The 16,035-nt window shown below is 41.6% G+C and overlaps 1 protein-coding gene across 2 annotated transcripts in view; it reads left to right on the forward strand.

Moving 5' to 3' along the window:
• The first annotated feature begins 2,180 nt into the window (after positions 1-2,180).
• The window catches only part of SMYD1 (SET and MYND domain containing 1), a 44,388-nt gene continuing 30,533 nt past the window's right edge, over positions 2,181-16,035 (forward strand). The window contains exon 1 of one of the 2 annotated variants that reach the window (XM_023194906.2): positions 2,181-2,402. In XM_023194906.2, the coding sequence (XP_023050674.1) occupies positions 2,266-2,402 (137 nt within the window). In that variant the 5' untranslated portion in view covers positions 2,181-2,265. The remainder of the gene's footprint in view (positions 2,403-16,035) is intronic. The other variant, XM_023194907.3, reaches the window with a different exon arrangement.

The following is a 16,035-nucleotide window of genomic DNA, read 5'->3' on the forward strand; positions in this document are numbered from 1 at the left end:
CCTCCCCCCTCCTCCCCTCCCCTCCCCTCTCCTTTCTTTTCCTTTCCTTCTTTTTTTTTTTTTCTGAGACAAGATCTTGCTCTGTTACCCAGGCTGGAGTGCAGTGGTATGATCATAGCTCCCTGCAACCTCTGCCTCATGGGCTCAAGTGGTCCTCCTACCTCAGCCTCCTGAGTAGATGGGACTACAGGCATGCGCCCACCAAGCCTAGTTTATTTTTTGTATTTTTGGTAGAGATGGGATTTCACCATGTTGCCCAAGCTAGTCTCAACCCCTGGGCTCAAGTGATCCACCCACCTCGGCCTCCCAAGTGCTGGGATTACAGGCGTGAGCCACTGAGCCCGGCCTTCTTTCCCTTTTTTTAACTCTGTTTGTAGAATTGTTTTTCCCGTTGGGAGCATGCAGTGTTTACTTTTTGAGGCACCTAACATTACATGTCTTAAGTTCTTTTGCTCTTCAGGGTACATCAGAAGCCGCAGAGACATTCTCTTGCTCTCATGGCTATGTATTCTTACCTAAAAATCAGGATATATGATCAGACAATGAACTTGCAACATGCTTCCAAGAGTCGAAGGTGTTTTGGGAGATTCAGTTGGTTGAAGACATGTTAAAATTTCTGGTACATCTTGAGAGTTTAGGGAGGACAATGTGACAGAGTAAATAAAATAAAATAGCTATCACTTAATGAGTACTTTATGAAGTGCTCAGTGCTGTGTTAGGTCCTTTATACATATTATCTAACTCTCACAATCCAGTGAGGTAGAAATTATCACCCTTGTTTCACAGGTTCTGTCTCAAGTGGTAGTAGCAGGCTCAGAATTCAAACCCAGATTCATCTGACTCAGAAACCATACACTCAGAAGATCCAGGAAATGCCCCTGCCCACTGCCCCCCCAGGAAGTAGATGCATCCCAGGAGCTAAAAATCTTACATGGAAGTCAAGCCAGAACTCCCCATCTGCAAGTGTCTTTCTTTTAAACCTCAGTGAGAGCTTCCTGATAGCCAAGAACAGTGGCATTTAGTTCAATGGGGATTTTAGATTCGTCTTTCCAGTGTCCTCACTCCTGAGTAAGAAGAAGGACAGAGCACATTGGTATTTTCCTGGCAGCAGACACATGTTAAAGGAAATTTGATAGAAAGATAGAGATGGGGGTTGCTATTTTTAAAGCCTGCTTTCTCTGTATCCAGCCTGCCTCCAGCATACCAGCATCACCAGCAGTGCTAAGAACAGCTGTGGAGTAGGGGTGCTGTGGGAGACCTAGGTGACACTGAAGAGGAAAAATGCCCCCTTGGAGCCTAAATAGTACTGTTACTTATATGCCAAGGGCTCACTTTAGCTTCTGCTTCTTTTTTTTTTTTTTTTTTTTTTTTTAATTGAGATGGAGTCTCACTCTGTCGCCCAGGCTGGGGTGCAATGGCGCAATCTCGGCTCACTGCAACCTCTGCTTGCCGGGTTCAAGCAATTCTCCTGCCTCAGCCTCCCAAGTAGCTGGGATTACAGGCACCTGCTACCATGCCCAGCTAATTTTTGCATATTTAGTAGAGACGGGGTTTCACCATGTTGGTCAGGCTGGTCTCGAACTCCTGACCTCAGGTGATCCACCCGCCTCGGCCTCCCAAGGTGGGGATTACAGGCATGAGCAACCATGTCCAGCCCTCAGTTTAGCTTCTGCTGCTTCCTGCAAACAGTCCACCCTTGGGAGAGAGACTGAAAAGGGTGGGGCGAGGGGCCCATCTCACTTGAGAAAGTGCAAGCCTGACAGCTGAAGGGTCCCAGAGCAGCAAATATCACCTTGTTTCTCTTGGACCACTCCAGTTGTCTGCTTTTGATTGACAGAGGCATCTGGCTGCTAAAAATATCCTCCTGACCAAATGCTCCCTACTCCAACTAAAGCCGAACAGGATTGTTGCAGTTCAGAACTTAGCATATACAGAGCTTCTGCTTGCAATGGAACCTCTCAAAACTTTTCAGGTCCTATCCCAGAACCATATTAAGCCATGGTCATATTCTCTTCTGTTAGCTTTGCTGGGTGATGAATGAAACCCTTCCCAGTTCACTTGTTCTTGTGCCTGTCCCATTTCCACCTCCAGAAAAAGTAGCAGAGGGGGAGGTGAGGGCCCAGTGGCTGAGAGCGGGCAGGGAAGGGGAGGTGGCTTGTCCATTTATAGTCTTGCTCTTTGGGATGCTGAAGGTGCTGAAATAGCAATGACAAGAGACTTGGCTCAGTGTTAAATATCTGCCGCGCTGGCCTGACAGACTCTGAGATGACAATAGGGAGAATGGAGAATGTGGAGGTCTTCACTGCTGAGGGCAAAGGCAGGGGTCTGAAGGCCACCAAGGAGTTCTGGGCTGCAGATGTCATCTTTGCTGAGCGGGCTTATTCCGCAGTGGTTTTTGACAGGTATGAAATGTGGGGAATTGCCTTCTCTCCTGTTGGTTTGGCTGGTACCAAACTCTAAAATACTTTGCTCTCAAAAATCATCAGGGGGAGGGATAAAATCATGTGCTCTTTTTTGAACAAAATGACACTTCTGAGAGCTAATTTTTCTGGCATAAATTTTTCTGCAAGGGGTCGTTGCCAGTGTGATTTGCTGTGGCTCCTAGAAGGATGGTGAAGGTGAGCAAAGGCTTCAGGGGCACTTTCTCCCAACATTGGGCAACTTGGCTGAAAGGGTGTGTTGGGAGCGGAAAGGTGGGTGTGGTGCTGTGGGAAACAGTTTCCGACAGAAAGCTCTATATTTTTAGCTTTCTTTTTATTATAAATATATTACCAGATAAAGTAATTGCTGAGACTTAAAAAAATAATAAACTGTATATTTATAATTATGAATAACGCAGGAATCCACTTATCCTTGAAAAATCAAAGTATCACCCAATCCCAGTCCCCTCTGTCTTTCCTCAGATATTACCTTTGCTATTATTTCAATGTATTTCCTTCTAGAATGTTCCTGTGCTATTACATGTATATATCTGCACTTATCAAAATGGATGGCTGTAGTTTGCATTTCTTTCTTTCTTTCTTTCTTTCTTTTTTTTTTACAGAAATGGTGTCATACTTCAGATGTCGTTTTAGAACTTGCTCTTTTCCCTAAACAACATGTTTTTGATGTCTATCCTTGCAGGAACTATAAATCTATAGATACTTCTTTTAAATTCCAAAGATCTATTTCCTTTATAGAGCTATACATATAGATTCATGTGCTATATGAATCACCAATCTTAATTTTAAATATTTCATCCTATAAATATATGTCATTTTATTTATCCATTCCCCTATTGAGAGACAATTGGTGGTTTTTAATTTTTCATAAAAAAATGAAAATCCCCGATCATGTCTACCTGTACATATGTGCGATTGTTCTCTAGGCCATAGGACTAGAAGAGGAATTGCTGGGCCATAGGATGTGATGTTTTCAGTTTTATAGGCTCTCCAAACAGGCTCTATTAAAATACATTCCCTCTTCCTCACGACCTTGGCCACACTAGACTACCAAGCTTTCAAATTAGTAATAAATCTTAATTTTAAACAAACTTACATGGTGATCACATTAAAGTGTCAGTATTTTCTGAGATCAAGGTTGGGGTGACCTGCTTGACATCTATGTGGTTTGAGTCTGATAACCCAGGCTTTGTGGTTGGCCCGCTGCACTGACCACCCTGGGAAAGGGCACTGCTTCTCAGAGATAACTTTATTAGTATTCACATTCTCTTGTCTTCCTGCCCACTAAGACCTTCAGGGAAAAGGGTGTGAACTGGGGCATATGGCTTACCACCACCCGAGGAACATATGGGGCTGAGGTGACTTTTTCAGGGGGAGCTCGTCTTATTTCATTAATTGTGTGTGTGTGTGTACGTGTGTGTGTCAGGGGAGGGGTGAGTACAGTTAGGGAGCCAGCTGGATTCAGAGTGAAAACACAACCCAGAAACACAGGGACTGTCAACACTAATCCTGGTGCTGCCAGTGAGTTACTGCCTGGCCTTGTGAAGAACATCTCCATTTGCTGCCTCCAATTCCCCAAAGTCAATCTAGCCAATCAGTTCCATTTCAAGAAGGTTAAAGTTGAATGGGTTTTCATTCCATTATAAAAGCAAGGCATTGTCATTTTAGAAAATTTAGAAAGGTAAGATATCACACAGCGATAACCACTCTTAACATGTTGGGTATCTATTTTTGGTTTGTTTTAAAACATAGGTTTCATTTGGCTGTAATATACTCATTATACAAGCCATTATGCTTTTTCATTTAATACTTTTGATGTCTTCTGTGCTATTATACACTCTTCAGAAACAGTACTTGAAAGCTACATGTTCTTCTATTACCTGCTGATGACTGACCATTTGGATTGTTTCCATGTTTTTGTTATTATAAATAATCTGTCATTCATTTGAAGTAACAACTATAAAAACACTTCATGTACATTGAGGATAAACACTACATAAAATCATATATTATTTTTACAGTAGTAATAAAAGTGGGATAAATGGTATAAATGACCTTTAAAATGATTTTTAAAAAATCTAAAAGAGACAGTTTTTTTCAAAAAATGCTTTACCCAAACTTGTCACTGCACAGATGAGGGAGCTGTGCTTTCTTTGATTATACCAGAGACAGTCCAAAGAAGCATTAAAGGAAAGTTTTATGCATTTTAGGCTCCTGGTGAGGTTCAGCCACCGTAGATGAGAAACTTGATTGCAGAGGTGGGACTCAGTCATCCACAAAAGTCACTGTACAAAACTGGCTTATTCTAATCCATGTTATGGCAAGACAGACTTTCCTAGTCTTCCACCCAAATGTGGAGAAAGATTATATTTTTAATTGAGCACTGCATTAAATGAAAATTAATTCTTTCAAACTGCGCATTATATATTCTAACATACATATTATATATTATATTGTATATATTCTAACATATATTATACAAAGCATAGCAATAGATCAACACCAAACCAACTTAACTAGAATATTCCAATATGTTACATCTTCTCTATCCTGTCCCATGCCTGCTCCAAAGGTAATTATCCTAGGTTTTGTGTTGTATATTCTACTGCCTTTTAAATAATAGTTTTGGCCGGGTGTGGTGGCTCATGCCTGTAATCCCACACTTTGGGAGACCCAAGCAGGCGGATCACCTGCAGTCAGGAGTTCAAGACTAGGCTCGCCAACATGGTGAAACCCTGTCTCTACAAAAATAGGAAAATTAGCCGGGCATGATGGCAGGTGCCTGTAATCCCAGCTACTGAGAAGGCTGAGGCGAGAGAATCGCTTAAACCCGGGAGGCAGAGGTTGCAATGAGCCAAGATCATGCCATTGCACTCCAGCCTGGGTGACAGAGCAAGACTGTGTTTCAAAAAAAAAAAAAAAAAAAAAAAGTAATAATTTAATCACAGTCACATATTTCTAAACAATATATAATTAGTTATGTTTTGTTTTTGATCTTTTAAACAAAGGTACAATATTATATGTGGTTTTATGTCACTTGCTTCTTTCACTCAAATGTTTATTATTCATCTGTATGGTTTTGTGAAACTAATAAAGTGAATAAACTTTGTGTGTGTCTGTGTACCAAATTTATTTTTCCATTCTCCTGTGAATGGTTGCTATGAACATTTTTGTTCCTATCTCTTGGAAAGCAGATACATGAGGTGTGTATCACAGGAATGTAATTACTAAGCCAGTAATATATGTGTTCTTTGACTTTAAAATATAATGCCATACTGTGAAATGCTGGTTTGTAAACCTGAATTGTGTCTTTGCTAGAATGGGCTTAGTTTAGCATTAACAGTAACATTCCAGGCCCTTAAATTATGATCCTTAGTCTAGTTAGGATCTCTTCACCTTTGATGGTTAGAAAAACAGGTACTCTTCTTGAACGTAAGAGAGCAAGAATAAAGCTGGGAAAATTCTTTCAGGCCTAGCTTCTATGTAGCACTTGGATTAAGTGCTAGGCATGACTAATCAATCAGGCACACCTTCCTCCTGAATTCCAATTTGGCCTCAGAATCCCTTCCAGCAGGTCCTCCAGGGGGCTACTACCAATCAATGAGAACTAGCATTTAAAAATGAAGTCTATTTGCCATCCCCTTAGGCATTGTGGCTGGATGCTAGAAAGGAGTGAAGTACATTACCTAGGAGTTGCCTTTTTTGGACACATCATTTTATGGTAGTTGAGATACCGGGGTAATGCATGAGTGGGTAAAATTGCTGTCTGCCCCTTTAACTCTTCACTCTGAGGGTTTCCAGTTCTCAGGAGGACAGTGAGTGGGAGCTCTGTGGTACCTTAGCCCAAGTGATCCTCCTAGCTTCTACATAGCATGGGGCCAACCTGGGAATTCGCAATGCTGATTTTTTTTTTTTGTTGTTATTAAGGAAGAAAATAATAATTCTCTGCCATCTTATCATTTGGAAAAAAAAAAAAAAAACCAAAAAACCCAGCTGTTAACATTCTGGGTATATCTTCCTTGTTTTCTGATGCAAATACAATGCATATATAATATTTTCTTGATTCTGATGAGTTATAGGTGGGGTGGGGGTCCTGGAAGAAACACTACATTATTACTGTTATTATTTTTACTTTTTAAGATGAAATCTTGTTCTGTCACCCAGGCTGGGGTGTAGTGGTGAGATCTCGGCTCACTGCAAACTCTGCCACCTGGTCTCAAGTGATTCTCCTGCCTCAGCCTTCCGAGTAGCTGGGACTGCAGGTTCACGCCACCACACCCAGCTAATTTTTGTATTTTTAGTAGAGACAGAGTTTCACCATGTTGCTCAGGCTGGTGTCCAACTCCCGGCATCAAGTGATCTGCCGGCTTTGGCCTCCCAAAGTGCTAGGATCACAGGTGTGAGCTACTGCACCTGGCAGAAACACTACATTAAATGTATGCTTTGATTGTAAGACACAAAATATCCCTAAATTCTGGATATTAAAATATGGGAAAAGAAGTTTATTTCAGAATGGAGGGAAAATGGGACATGCATAATATGCTATATTTATCAATTCCAGAATACATATTTTAACTTCTCTGAAATCATAATGTATCCTAAAATCTATGGCTCATTATGGTTTAATTGGCAGATTTATTTTTATTTCTTAGTAGTGAATAAAAATGGTGCATTTGATAATTTCAAGTTCAATGTAATTAAGTTGTATATACTTTTTCTCTCAAAAAAGCTGGATTATTTTGTAACCTGTTTTATTTACTTCATAATATGTTGTGAACAACTTTCAAAACCATTAATATCCTTCTACACCATTTTAATGGCTACATAGTATTCTTTTTGTTGACTTGTATATTAATTTAATTAGATGTCATACTTTTTTAAATTTTTATTTTAGATTTTGGGGGTACATGTGCAGGTTTGCTACATGGGCATATTGTGGGATGCTGAGGCTTGGGCTTCTAATAATCTGCTTGGCCAAGTAGTGAACATGGTACCCTATAGATAGCTTTTCAACTCTTGCCCCTCTCTCTCCCTCTCCCCTTTTGGAATCTCCAGTGTTTATTGTTCACATTTTTGTGTCCATATGTACCCAATATTTACCTCTCACTTCAAAATGAAAACATGTTATTTGGTTTTCTGTTTCTGTATTAATTTGCTTAGGAGAATGGGCTCCAGTTGCACCCATATTGCTGCAAAGGACATGGTTTTGTTCCTTTTTAACAGCTGTGTAGTATTACAGGGTATATATGCACTATGTTTTCTTTATATAATCCACCATTGATAGGCACCTGGGTTGTTTCCATGTCATTGCTACTGTGGATAGTGCTGTGATAAACATATGAGTGCACATGTGTTTTTGGTAGAATGATTTATTTTCCTTCAGGTAGATATTCAGTAACGGGATTGCTGGGTCGAATGGTAATTCTAGTTTTAGTTTTTGGGGAACTCTCCAGGCTGCTTTCTACAAGGGCTGAACTAATTCATAGATGCTTTGCTTTGGATGTCAAGGGTCTGCTCTTTTTCCTAGTAGATCTTCCCATATATCTCTGATTATGTATTATAGACAAATTCCTACACGTACAAATTTTGAATTCAAAAGACATTTTTAAGGCTTTTGATATAGATTTCCAAATTACCTCACCAAAGGAGAACATACATTTTTCTACTAGCAGCACAGGGGTTGTCTCCTCATCCCAATACTGGCCAACACAGAAAACTATTTCACTTTTTCATGTTTGTCAGTTAAATCTGTTAAAACTTATCTTAGCATTGTTTTAACTTGAATTTTTTATTATTAGAGAAGTGAAAGTTTTTTAACATTTATTCTTCTATGAATTGTTGTTTTCTTTTGATGCCCTCAATTTTTTTTTTTTTTTTTTTTTTTGAGATGGAGTCTCGCTCTGTCGCCCAGGCTGGAGTGCAGTAGCGCGACCTCGGCTCACTGCAAGCTCCACCTCCCGGGTTCACGCCATTCTCCTGCCTCAGCCTCCCGAGTAGCTGGGACTACAGGTGCCTGCACCACGCCAGGCTAATTTTTTTTTTTTTATTTTTTAGTAGAGACGGGGTTTCATCGTGTTAGCCAGGATGGTCCGATCTCCTGACCTCATGATCCGCCTGCCTCGGCCTCCCAAAGTGCTGGGATTACAGGCATGAGCCACCGTGCCTGGCCGATGCCCTCAATTTTTAAGTATATGCATAACTCATTTGTTTATTACTCCTTTATGTCTAGTTCTCCCCTCTATTATCTAGCTCGATGCACACAACAGATACTCAATGAATACTTGTGGAAAGAATCAGAGAGGGAAGGAAAGAGAGAGAAAGAGAGAGGGAAAGAACATGGGGTTTCACCATGTTGCCCAGGCTGGTCTCAAACTACTGACCTCAAGAGATTTGCCTGCCTCAGCCTCCGAAAGTGCTGGGATTGCAAGCATGAGCCCCTAGGCACCCAGCCTTTAGTTCCTTTTGCTACTGTAACAAACTACTGTAATTTCAATGGCTGAAAACAACACACGTTTATTATCTTATAGTTCTGGAGGTTAGAAGTCTAAAAACAGGCTGACACTTCTGTTTCTTCTCTATCTCCATCTTCTTGAGGCTGCCCACATTCCTTGGCTCATGGCCCCCTTCCTGAATCTTTAAAACCAGCACTGTAACATCTTGTTCCCCTCTGACCTCCCGCCTCCTCTTATAAGGACCTTGCAATTACATTAGGCCCACCTAGGTACTTCGGGATACTATCCTTGTCTCAAGGTCTTTAACTTAATCACACATGCAAAGTTCCTCTGCCATGTGATATAACCTATTTACAGGTCTGGGGATTAGGACATTGACAACTTTTGGGGGGCTATTATTCAGTCTACCCCAACCAATAAGAATTTTCTAGATTGATCCAATTCATCACAAAATATGCTAAGAAGGAGCAAGGACAGTTAGTGGATTTTTTTTAAGTTCTTTAAATAAAAACTTGAACAGTCTCTAAATTATTCTGGTTACAAAGTTGAAAGTAAGTAATCTCCTGAAAGTGTTCAGGAGATTATGTATATATAGTGTGTGTATAGGTAAAAAGATAGTGGGGAACATGAGAAAAAGTTGAGTATTTGTGAATAAATTACTGACAACCAGGCTTTTTTTTGAAAATGGAACCAGTTATGAGCTTTCTTAGGTGCAGCAGAGCCAGTGGGGTTTAGTCAGTGTAATTCTGTGTGAGCCTGTGGCAATGGCAGGATTAGCCCTGGCAGACACACAAACACACATGTGGCCTTTAATCTGGTAACAGCTGGTGGTTGGTTAGTGGAGGATAAATGATGCTATAAATGGAAATAATTTAATGAAAGGATTAGAGAAATTCCGGAACAATTAGTTCAGAAAATGAGTAAGTGTTAAAGTATTCAAGTGACAGCCTTAAATGTTTGCATTGGATGTTGAGAATAACCACAGTTGATTTAGAATTCTGCTTTTCATTTGGCACTTTCAGCTGCAGAGGCATGACATGTCAACATGTTACACAGCCTGTTGTGAGCTGTATTGCTAAGTATCACTCAATAATTCTTAAATCCAGAAGTCTGAGAATGATTGCCTTTTAAAGATGGATTAGATCAAATGGCAGGTTGTCCCCATAATAATGCTATCTTCACCCACTCGCATCCGAGGATGTGTTCTGAACATGAATTGAGGGGTGTGCTTCAGGTAGGTCTGTAAATGTATACAGGTCTTCGTGGGGTATGTGAGCTGTGGCAGAGAAAATCTTGAGAGTTGGGGTTTCAATAAAAAAAGGGATGTTAAAAATAAATTGGCAATATCCAGGCTTGATCCAAGAAAACAGTACCTTCTAATTCTTTTTTGTTTTTTTTTGTTTTTTTTTTTCAGATAGAGTCTCACTCTATTGCTCAGGCTGGAGTGTCATGGCACAGTCATGGCTCACTGCAGCCTTTACCTGCTGAGCTCAAGCCATCCTCCCACCTCAGCCTCTGGAGTAGCTGGGACTACAGGTGCCCACTCCCATGGCTGGCTATTGTTTTATTTTTGTTTTTTGTAGAGACAGTGTTCTCTACTGGACACTATTTTGCCCAGGCTGGTCTCAAACTCCTGGGCTCAAGTGATCTTCCTGCCTCAGCCTTCCAAAGTTCTGGGATTACAGGTGTGAGCCACCGCTCCCCACCCCACTGACTTCTTATGTCAAGGTATTTAATAGTCAGTGCAAACATGAATCTCATGATCTCATCCAGCGGCTACCTTTGTCTCCTATATGTACACCCTGACATGGACACATTTTGCCTTATATCAGTGCCTCTTTCTGGAAGACCTCTATCTTCTCTGAGTACAAACTCAGCCCATCTCTAGAGGTCAGAACAATGCCTCCTCATCTCGTAGGTGATTGCCTTTTTAGATTGCTTCCCCTACCTCAGTTGAAATAGTCTCTCTTCCTCAAAACTTACAGCAAGTTACCATGTTCGTGGAATGTTGTGGGTCCTGCCTTGTTTATACGTGTTTATGTCCCATCCCAGCCTGGGGACTGCTTGAAGGCAAGGTCGGTGTCTCCTTTATCTTTTAAGGACCTCTATTACCTAGCTCAATGCACGTAACAGATGCTCAATAAGTACTTGCAGAAAGAGGCAGGGAGGGAAGGAAAGACAGAGGGAAAGAAGAAAAAAGAAGGAATGAGAAAAAGAATTTAAAATATTGTGAAGTTATCTGGGTACTTGAGGGACGGGATGTTCTTTAAGACACCTACTCACAGGCTAGGCGAGGTGGCTCATGCCTGTAATCCCAGCATTTTGGGAAGCTGAGGCAGGCGGATCACTTGAGCTCAGGAATTTGAGACCAGCCTGGGCAACATAATGAGACTCCGTCTCTACAAAAAAAATAAAATCAAGCCGAGCCTGGTGGCCTGCGCTTGTAGTCCCAGCTACTTGGGAGGCTAAGGTGGGAGGGTCACTTGAGCCTAGGAGTTTAAGGCTGCAATGAGCCATGATTACACCATTGCATTCCAGTCTGGAGGACAGAGAAAGACCCTGTCTCTTAAAAAAGAGGAAAAAAAAAAAGATACTTCCCTCTAATTTTTGAGGAGAGACCTTCTGGCAGGCTGGGAGTTTATAAGCAGCACTGAAAGACAGAACTGTTGAACTGTTGGTCCAGTCCTCTCTTGTTGAGTTTTTAGGGGGCTTGCCCACCATGCAGGCACCTTGTCTTTGCATGTATCTGTCCATGAGCAGCTATTTCCATACAAGGAGCTGAGCAGCAGCTGCCCTTCCAGCCCTCTTCACTCTGACAGATCACAGAGTCCAGCAGGGCCGCAGAGCAGAGTGAGAGGGGACCAGCTGCTGGAGCAGGCACATTCAAGGCTGCAGGCCAGGCAGGTGGGCTTTGTAGCTGCATCCACCCTCTGTGTGCTGGGAGTGGTGTCCGGGATCAGGGACTCTTAAGAGAATAATATCCCCGTGAGGATAATGATCGTGGCTACTCTAAAGGTTGCTCTGAAAATTTTTTAAAAAAACAAATCACTAAAAACATCTTTTTGAAATGGCAAAGTGCTGTGTAAGTGGGAGTTGATACCTTTTGGTGTGAATCGGAATATGAAACTGGTGAGAAACGAGACGTACTGAAGGTCACCCAGCTAAGCCTGCCTGGGACAAATGCTCTTTCTCGGAATCCAAAAAGTGGCTTTAGGACTTCATGTCATTTGAACGCTCTCCTGCACTGGGGCAAGTAAGGTCGGGGAGGGATGGGCATTTCTTTCTTTCTTTCTTTGTTTTTTGAGATGGAGTCTCACATTGTCGCCCAGGCTGAAGTGCAGTGGTGCGATCTTGGTTCACTGCAAGCTCTGCCTCCCAGGTTCTCCTGCCATTCTCCTGCCTCAGCCTCCCTAGTAGCTGGGATTACAGGCACCCACCACCACACCTGGCTAGTTTTTTGTATTTTTAGTAGAGATGGGGTTTCACTATGTTGGCCAGGCTGGTCTCAGACTCCTGACCTCATAATCTGCCCTCCTTGGCCTCCCAAAATGCTGGGATTACAGGCATGAGCCACTGTGCCTGGCCAGGATGGGCATTTCTGTCAGGGGAGCGCCCTTGTCCCCATACGATGTTCTCCTGTAGCTGGGCTGTCTTCCTTCCTGGAATAAGCTGGCGCTGGGGATGAGAGGAACTCGGCGATCAACCTGGCCCAGCCCTCTCTGAGTGACAGGCAGGATGGGTGTCTCGGGCTGATGTCCGCTGAGCACTTATCCAGTGCCAGGCTCTGTGCTGACCACCTTACACGTGTGATTTCTTTTAACCCTCAAATCACTATGAGAGTGGTGAGATTTCAGAACTTCTTTGTAATTTTCATCTTGCTTGAATTTTTAAAAATAGTATATTTCATTCAAAAGTACTGGTCAGTGGTCTAAAAGATAGCAAGACCTAGGTGTTGCTATTCCCATTTTTCACATAAGGAAACAAAAACTTGGAGAAGTCAGGGGACTTGCTGAAGGTCACACAGCCAGTAGATACTGGAGTCAGGAGAAGAACCCAGCTCTGACCAACTCTAGGTTTGACCTTCCATAACACCCAACCCCATGCCAAGGAAGGGAGATGGGAACCAGAGGGACAGGCTTAAAAAAATTTTGGACTAGATTTGAAATAAAACAAAAAATTTCCCTTTTCTGTCTACTTGACACATCTCGGTGTATCCCACCAGAAGGAGCAGGATTTGGGTTTGCTCTCATCTTGACATTCCTGCTACTCAAAGTTGAAGCATCAGTATTGCCTGGGAGCTTGTTAGAAATGTAAAATCCCAGCCCCCACCCCACATACTAAGTCAGAACCTGTGTTTTAACAAAATTGCTGGTGATATGTGTGCACACTGAAGTTCCAGAAGTCTGACTCTGCATCCTCCTTCTCCCCAGCTCCAGTCGTGTGGCTAAGCCCTACCACCAGCTGAGGGCATAGAGAGAAGGTCAGCTTCATCCCAAAGGAAGCCTAAATTTAAGAAAGATAATTCAATGCTTCCTGGGTTTCACCAGCTTTTAAAAATTGGCTCTAGGCCCTAGCAAAATTACAGAATGGGATATAAAATAGATCTGTGATCCTGAAGGAACTATTTGGTGGTTCATATTTGGAACCCACCCAAGTTCACTGTGGGAAAAGAAATCATTGATCACATTTTCTTTTTATGAAAAGTGTTTGAAGTTTATTACAGCAAAGAATCTCATGAGATAACATGAATTCTTTGATAGCAAAGAATCTCATGGACATAACATGAATTGATCCAAAGCCTGATAAAATGATTATATAAGTGTAATGTTCTTCCTGTCACCCAATCTTGGGTGAAGGCTGCTTTGCAGCACCTTAAGGTTCTGTCTCCTGGTTATGGTGGTTATTAGTGACTTTGAGAACATGAGGGTCATGTCACTGGAATTTATTCTTAGGGACATAATATAGCTACAGTTAATAGCAGATAGATTATTCTCTAATCAGGCCCTAGTAGAAGTGTATTAAGTTAGTTCATGGGAGCTTGCAGGCAAATGCCAGGGGAGACATATTCTTTTTCTTGGAGCCAGGCTAGGAAAACTTGCCGTAATAAACCTCACAAGCAGCATGGACTAAGTAAGGACAGGGTTGTGTGAGGGGTCCATTCCTGATGTCTACAATAAGGTCATTAGTAAGGGGTCTTTGCACAGAATTGAAAAACAATAATCCCAGCATTTTGGGAGGCTTAGGTGGTCAGGAGTTCCAGACCAGCCTGACCAATATGGTGAAATCCTGTCTCTACTAAAAAATACAAAAATTAGCCAGGCATGGTGGCGGGTGCCTGTAATCCCAGCTACTCGGGAGGCTGAGGCAGGAGAATCACTTGAATCTGGGAGGCAGACATTGCAGTGAGCCAAGATTATGCCACTGCACTCCAGCCTGGGCTACAGAGCGAGACTCTGTCTCAAAACAAAAAACAAAAAACAATAAAAGTCAATCTTTTTTTTTTGTTATCACCATGTACCAGCAATTCTAAACAATGTCAAGGATAAAATACTTCTCCTCACTCCAAAATCCGTAAGAGTCTAAGTTCTGAAAAACTGCTGTTGGGTAAACCTCATTTTAGCACATTTTAAAATTGCCTATCTTTTAATAAACATTGTATTCTGCCTGGAAGTTAATTCTGAGGACCTTCGGTTATACAGTCAGCCATGTGGATTCAACTACATGTGTTCATTGTAAAAGTAAATTCTTAAACTTTATTCCAGGTTGTGTTGGCCACAGTCTGTGTCTCCAATCCTTGTGATACCATATATTCCCACATTTTTAAGTAGATTAGAAATAAGCAGTGACTGTAAAGATGAAGACTCAAAATTTGTTATTCTAAATGTTCACCTAGGTGATTTTCATTTGTGTTTGAAATTTAAAACAATAAAACAGAATTGTGAAGAGTAATGTTTTTGTTTGGTAGGCACACATATTAGTGTATACATGAAATATGAATCTGTGAATATATGTATATGAATAAAAAGATGAGGATATTGTACTAGGCTATTCTAAAATGTCAATTTGGGTGTAAAATATGAGAGTAGTTCTCATGTGGGGTCGCTCTCTGATGGGCGACCTTGGAACAGACAAGCATGAAGTAACAAGTGACAGGTTACAAGGGACAGACAGCGTGATTGTGCTTGTGTCTAACTGTTCCCTCTCCAGACCACCTCCTGGCTCTCCTCCCATTCTCTCCTGCCTTGGGTTTGTATTCCTGGTATGAGCCTGATGCCCCAGAGGTGGACATCTGCTCCTCCTTCCTTGTTCCTAACCTAAGACATACTCTGAAATTTGCAGATGACTCAGAGATTAGCATACCAATATAAAAGATGACAGAAGAAAATTGAAAATGACCTTGACGTTTTGGAATGCTACACTGAAAACCATCAGTTAAGAATAAATGTGAAGACTCCACTTCAAGTTTAAAAATTCAGTGTCACAAAGGAGCTTTTAGGCTGATGGATGTATTCTTTACTTATTTATTTATTTTTATTTTTTATTTTGTTTTTTTGAGATGGAGTCTCGCTCTGTTGCCCAGGCTGGAGTGCAGTGGTGCAATCTTGGCTCACTGCAAGCTCCGCCTCCCTGGTTCAAGCGAGTCTCCTGCCTCAGCCTTCTGAGTAGCTGGGACTATAGGCACGTGCCACCATGCCCAACTAACTTTTGTATTTTTAGTAGGGACTGGATTTTTCCATGTTGGCCAGGCTAGTCTCAAACTCCTGACCTTAGATGATCCACCTGCCTTGACGTCCCAAGGTGGTAGGCTTACAGGTGTAAGCCACCGTGCCCGGCCTGGATATGTTTATTATCTTCATTGTGATGATGGTTTCGTGGGTAGATGCATATGTCAGAACCTATCAAAGTGTTCTTTTTTTTTTTTTTAACACTTATTGTATGTCAATCACACCTCCATAAAGATGTCTAGAAAATGCAATGCTGTGTAGACAGAGTGGAAACTCTGGCTTGACTGCAGCACCTTTGAGAAAGCTTGGGAGGTTCTACTGACTATATTTATAATTTGACCCTAATTTCTTTCTTTCTTTCTTTCTTTCTTTCTTTCTTTCTTTCTTTCTTTCTTTCTTTCTTTCTTTCTTTCTTTC

The sequence above is a fragment of the Piliocolobus tephrosceles genome, chromosome 15, assembly GCF_002776525.5.
Source record: "Piliocolobus tephrosceles isolate RC106 chromosome 15, ASM277652v3, whole genome shotgun sequence".
Lineage (NCBI taxonomy): Eukaryota > Metazoa > Chordata > Mammalia > Primates > Cercopithecidae > Piliocolobus > Piliocolobus tephrosceles.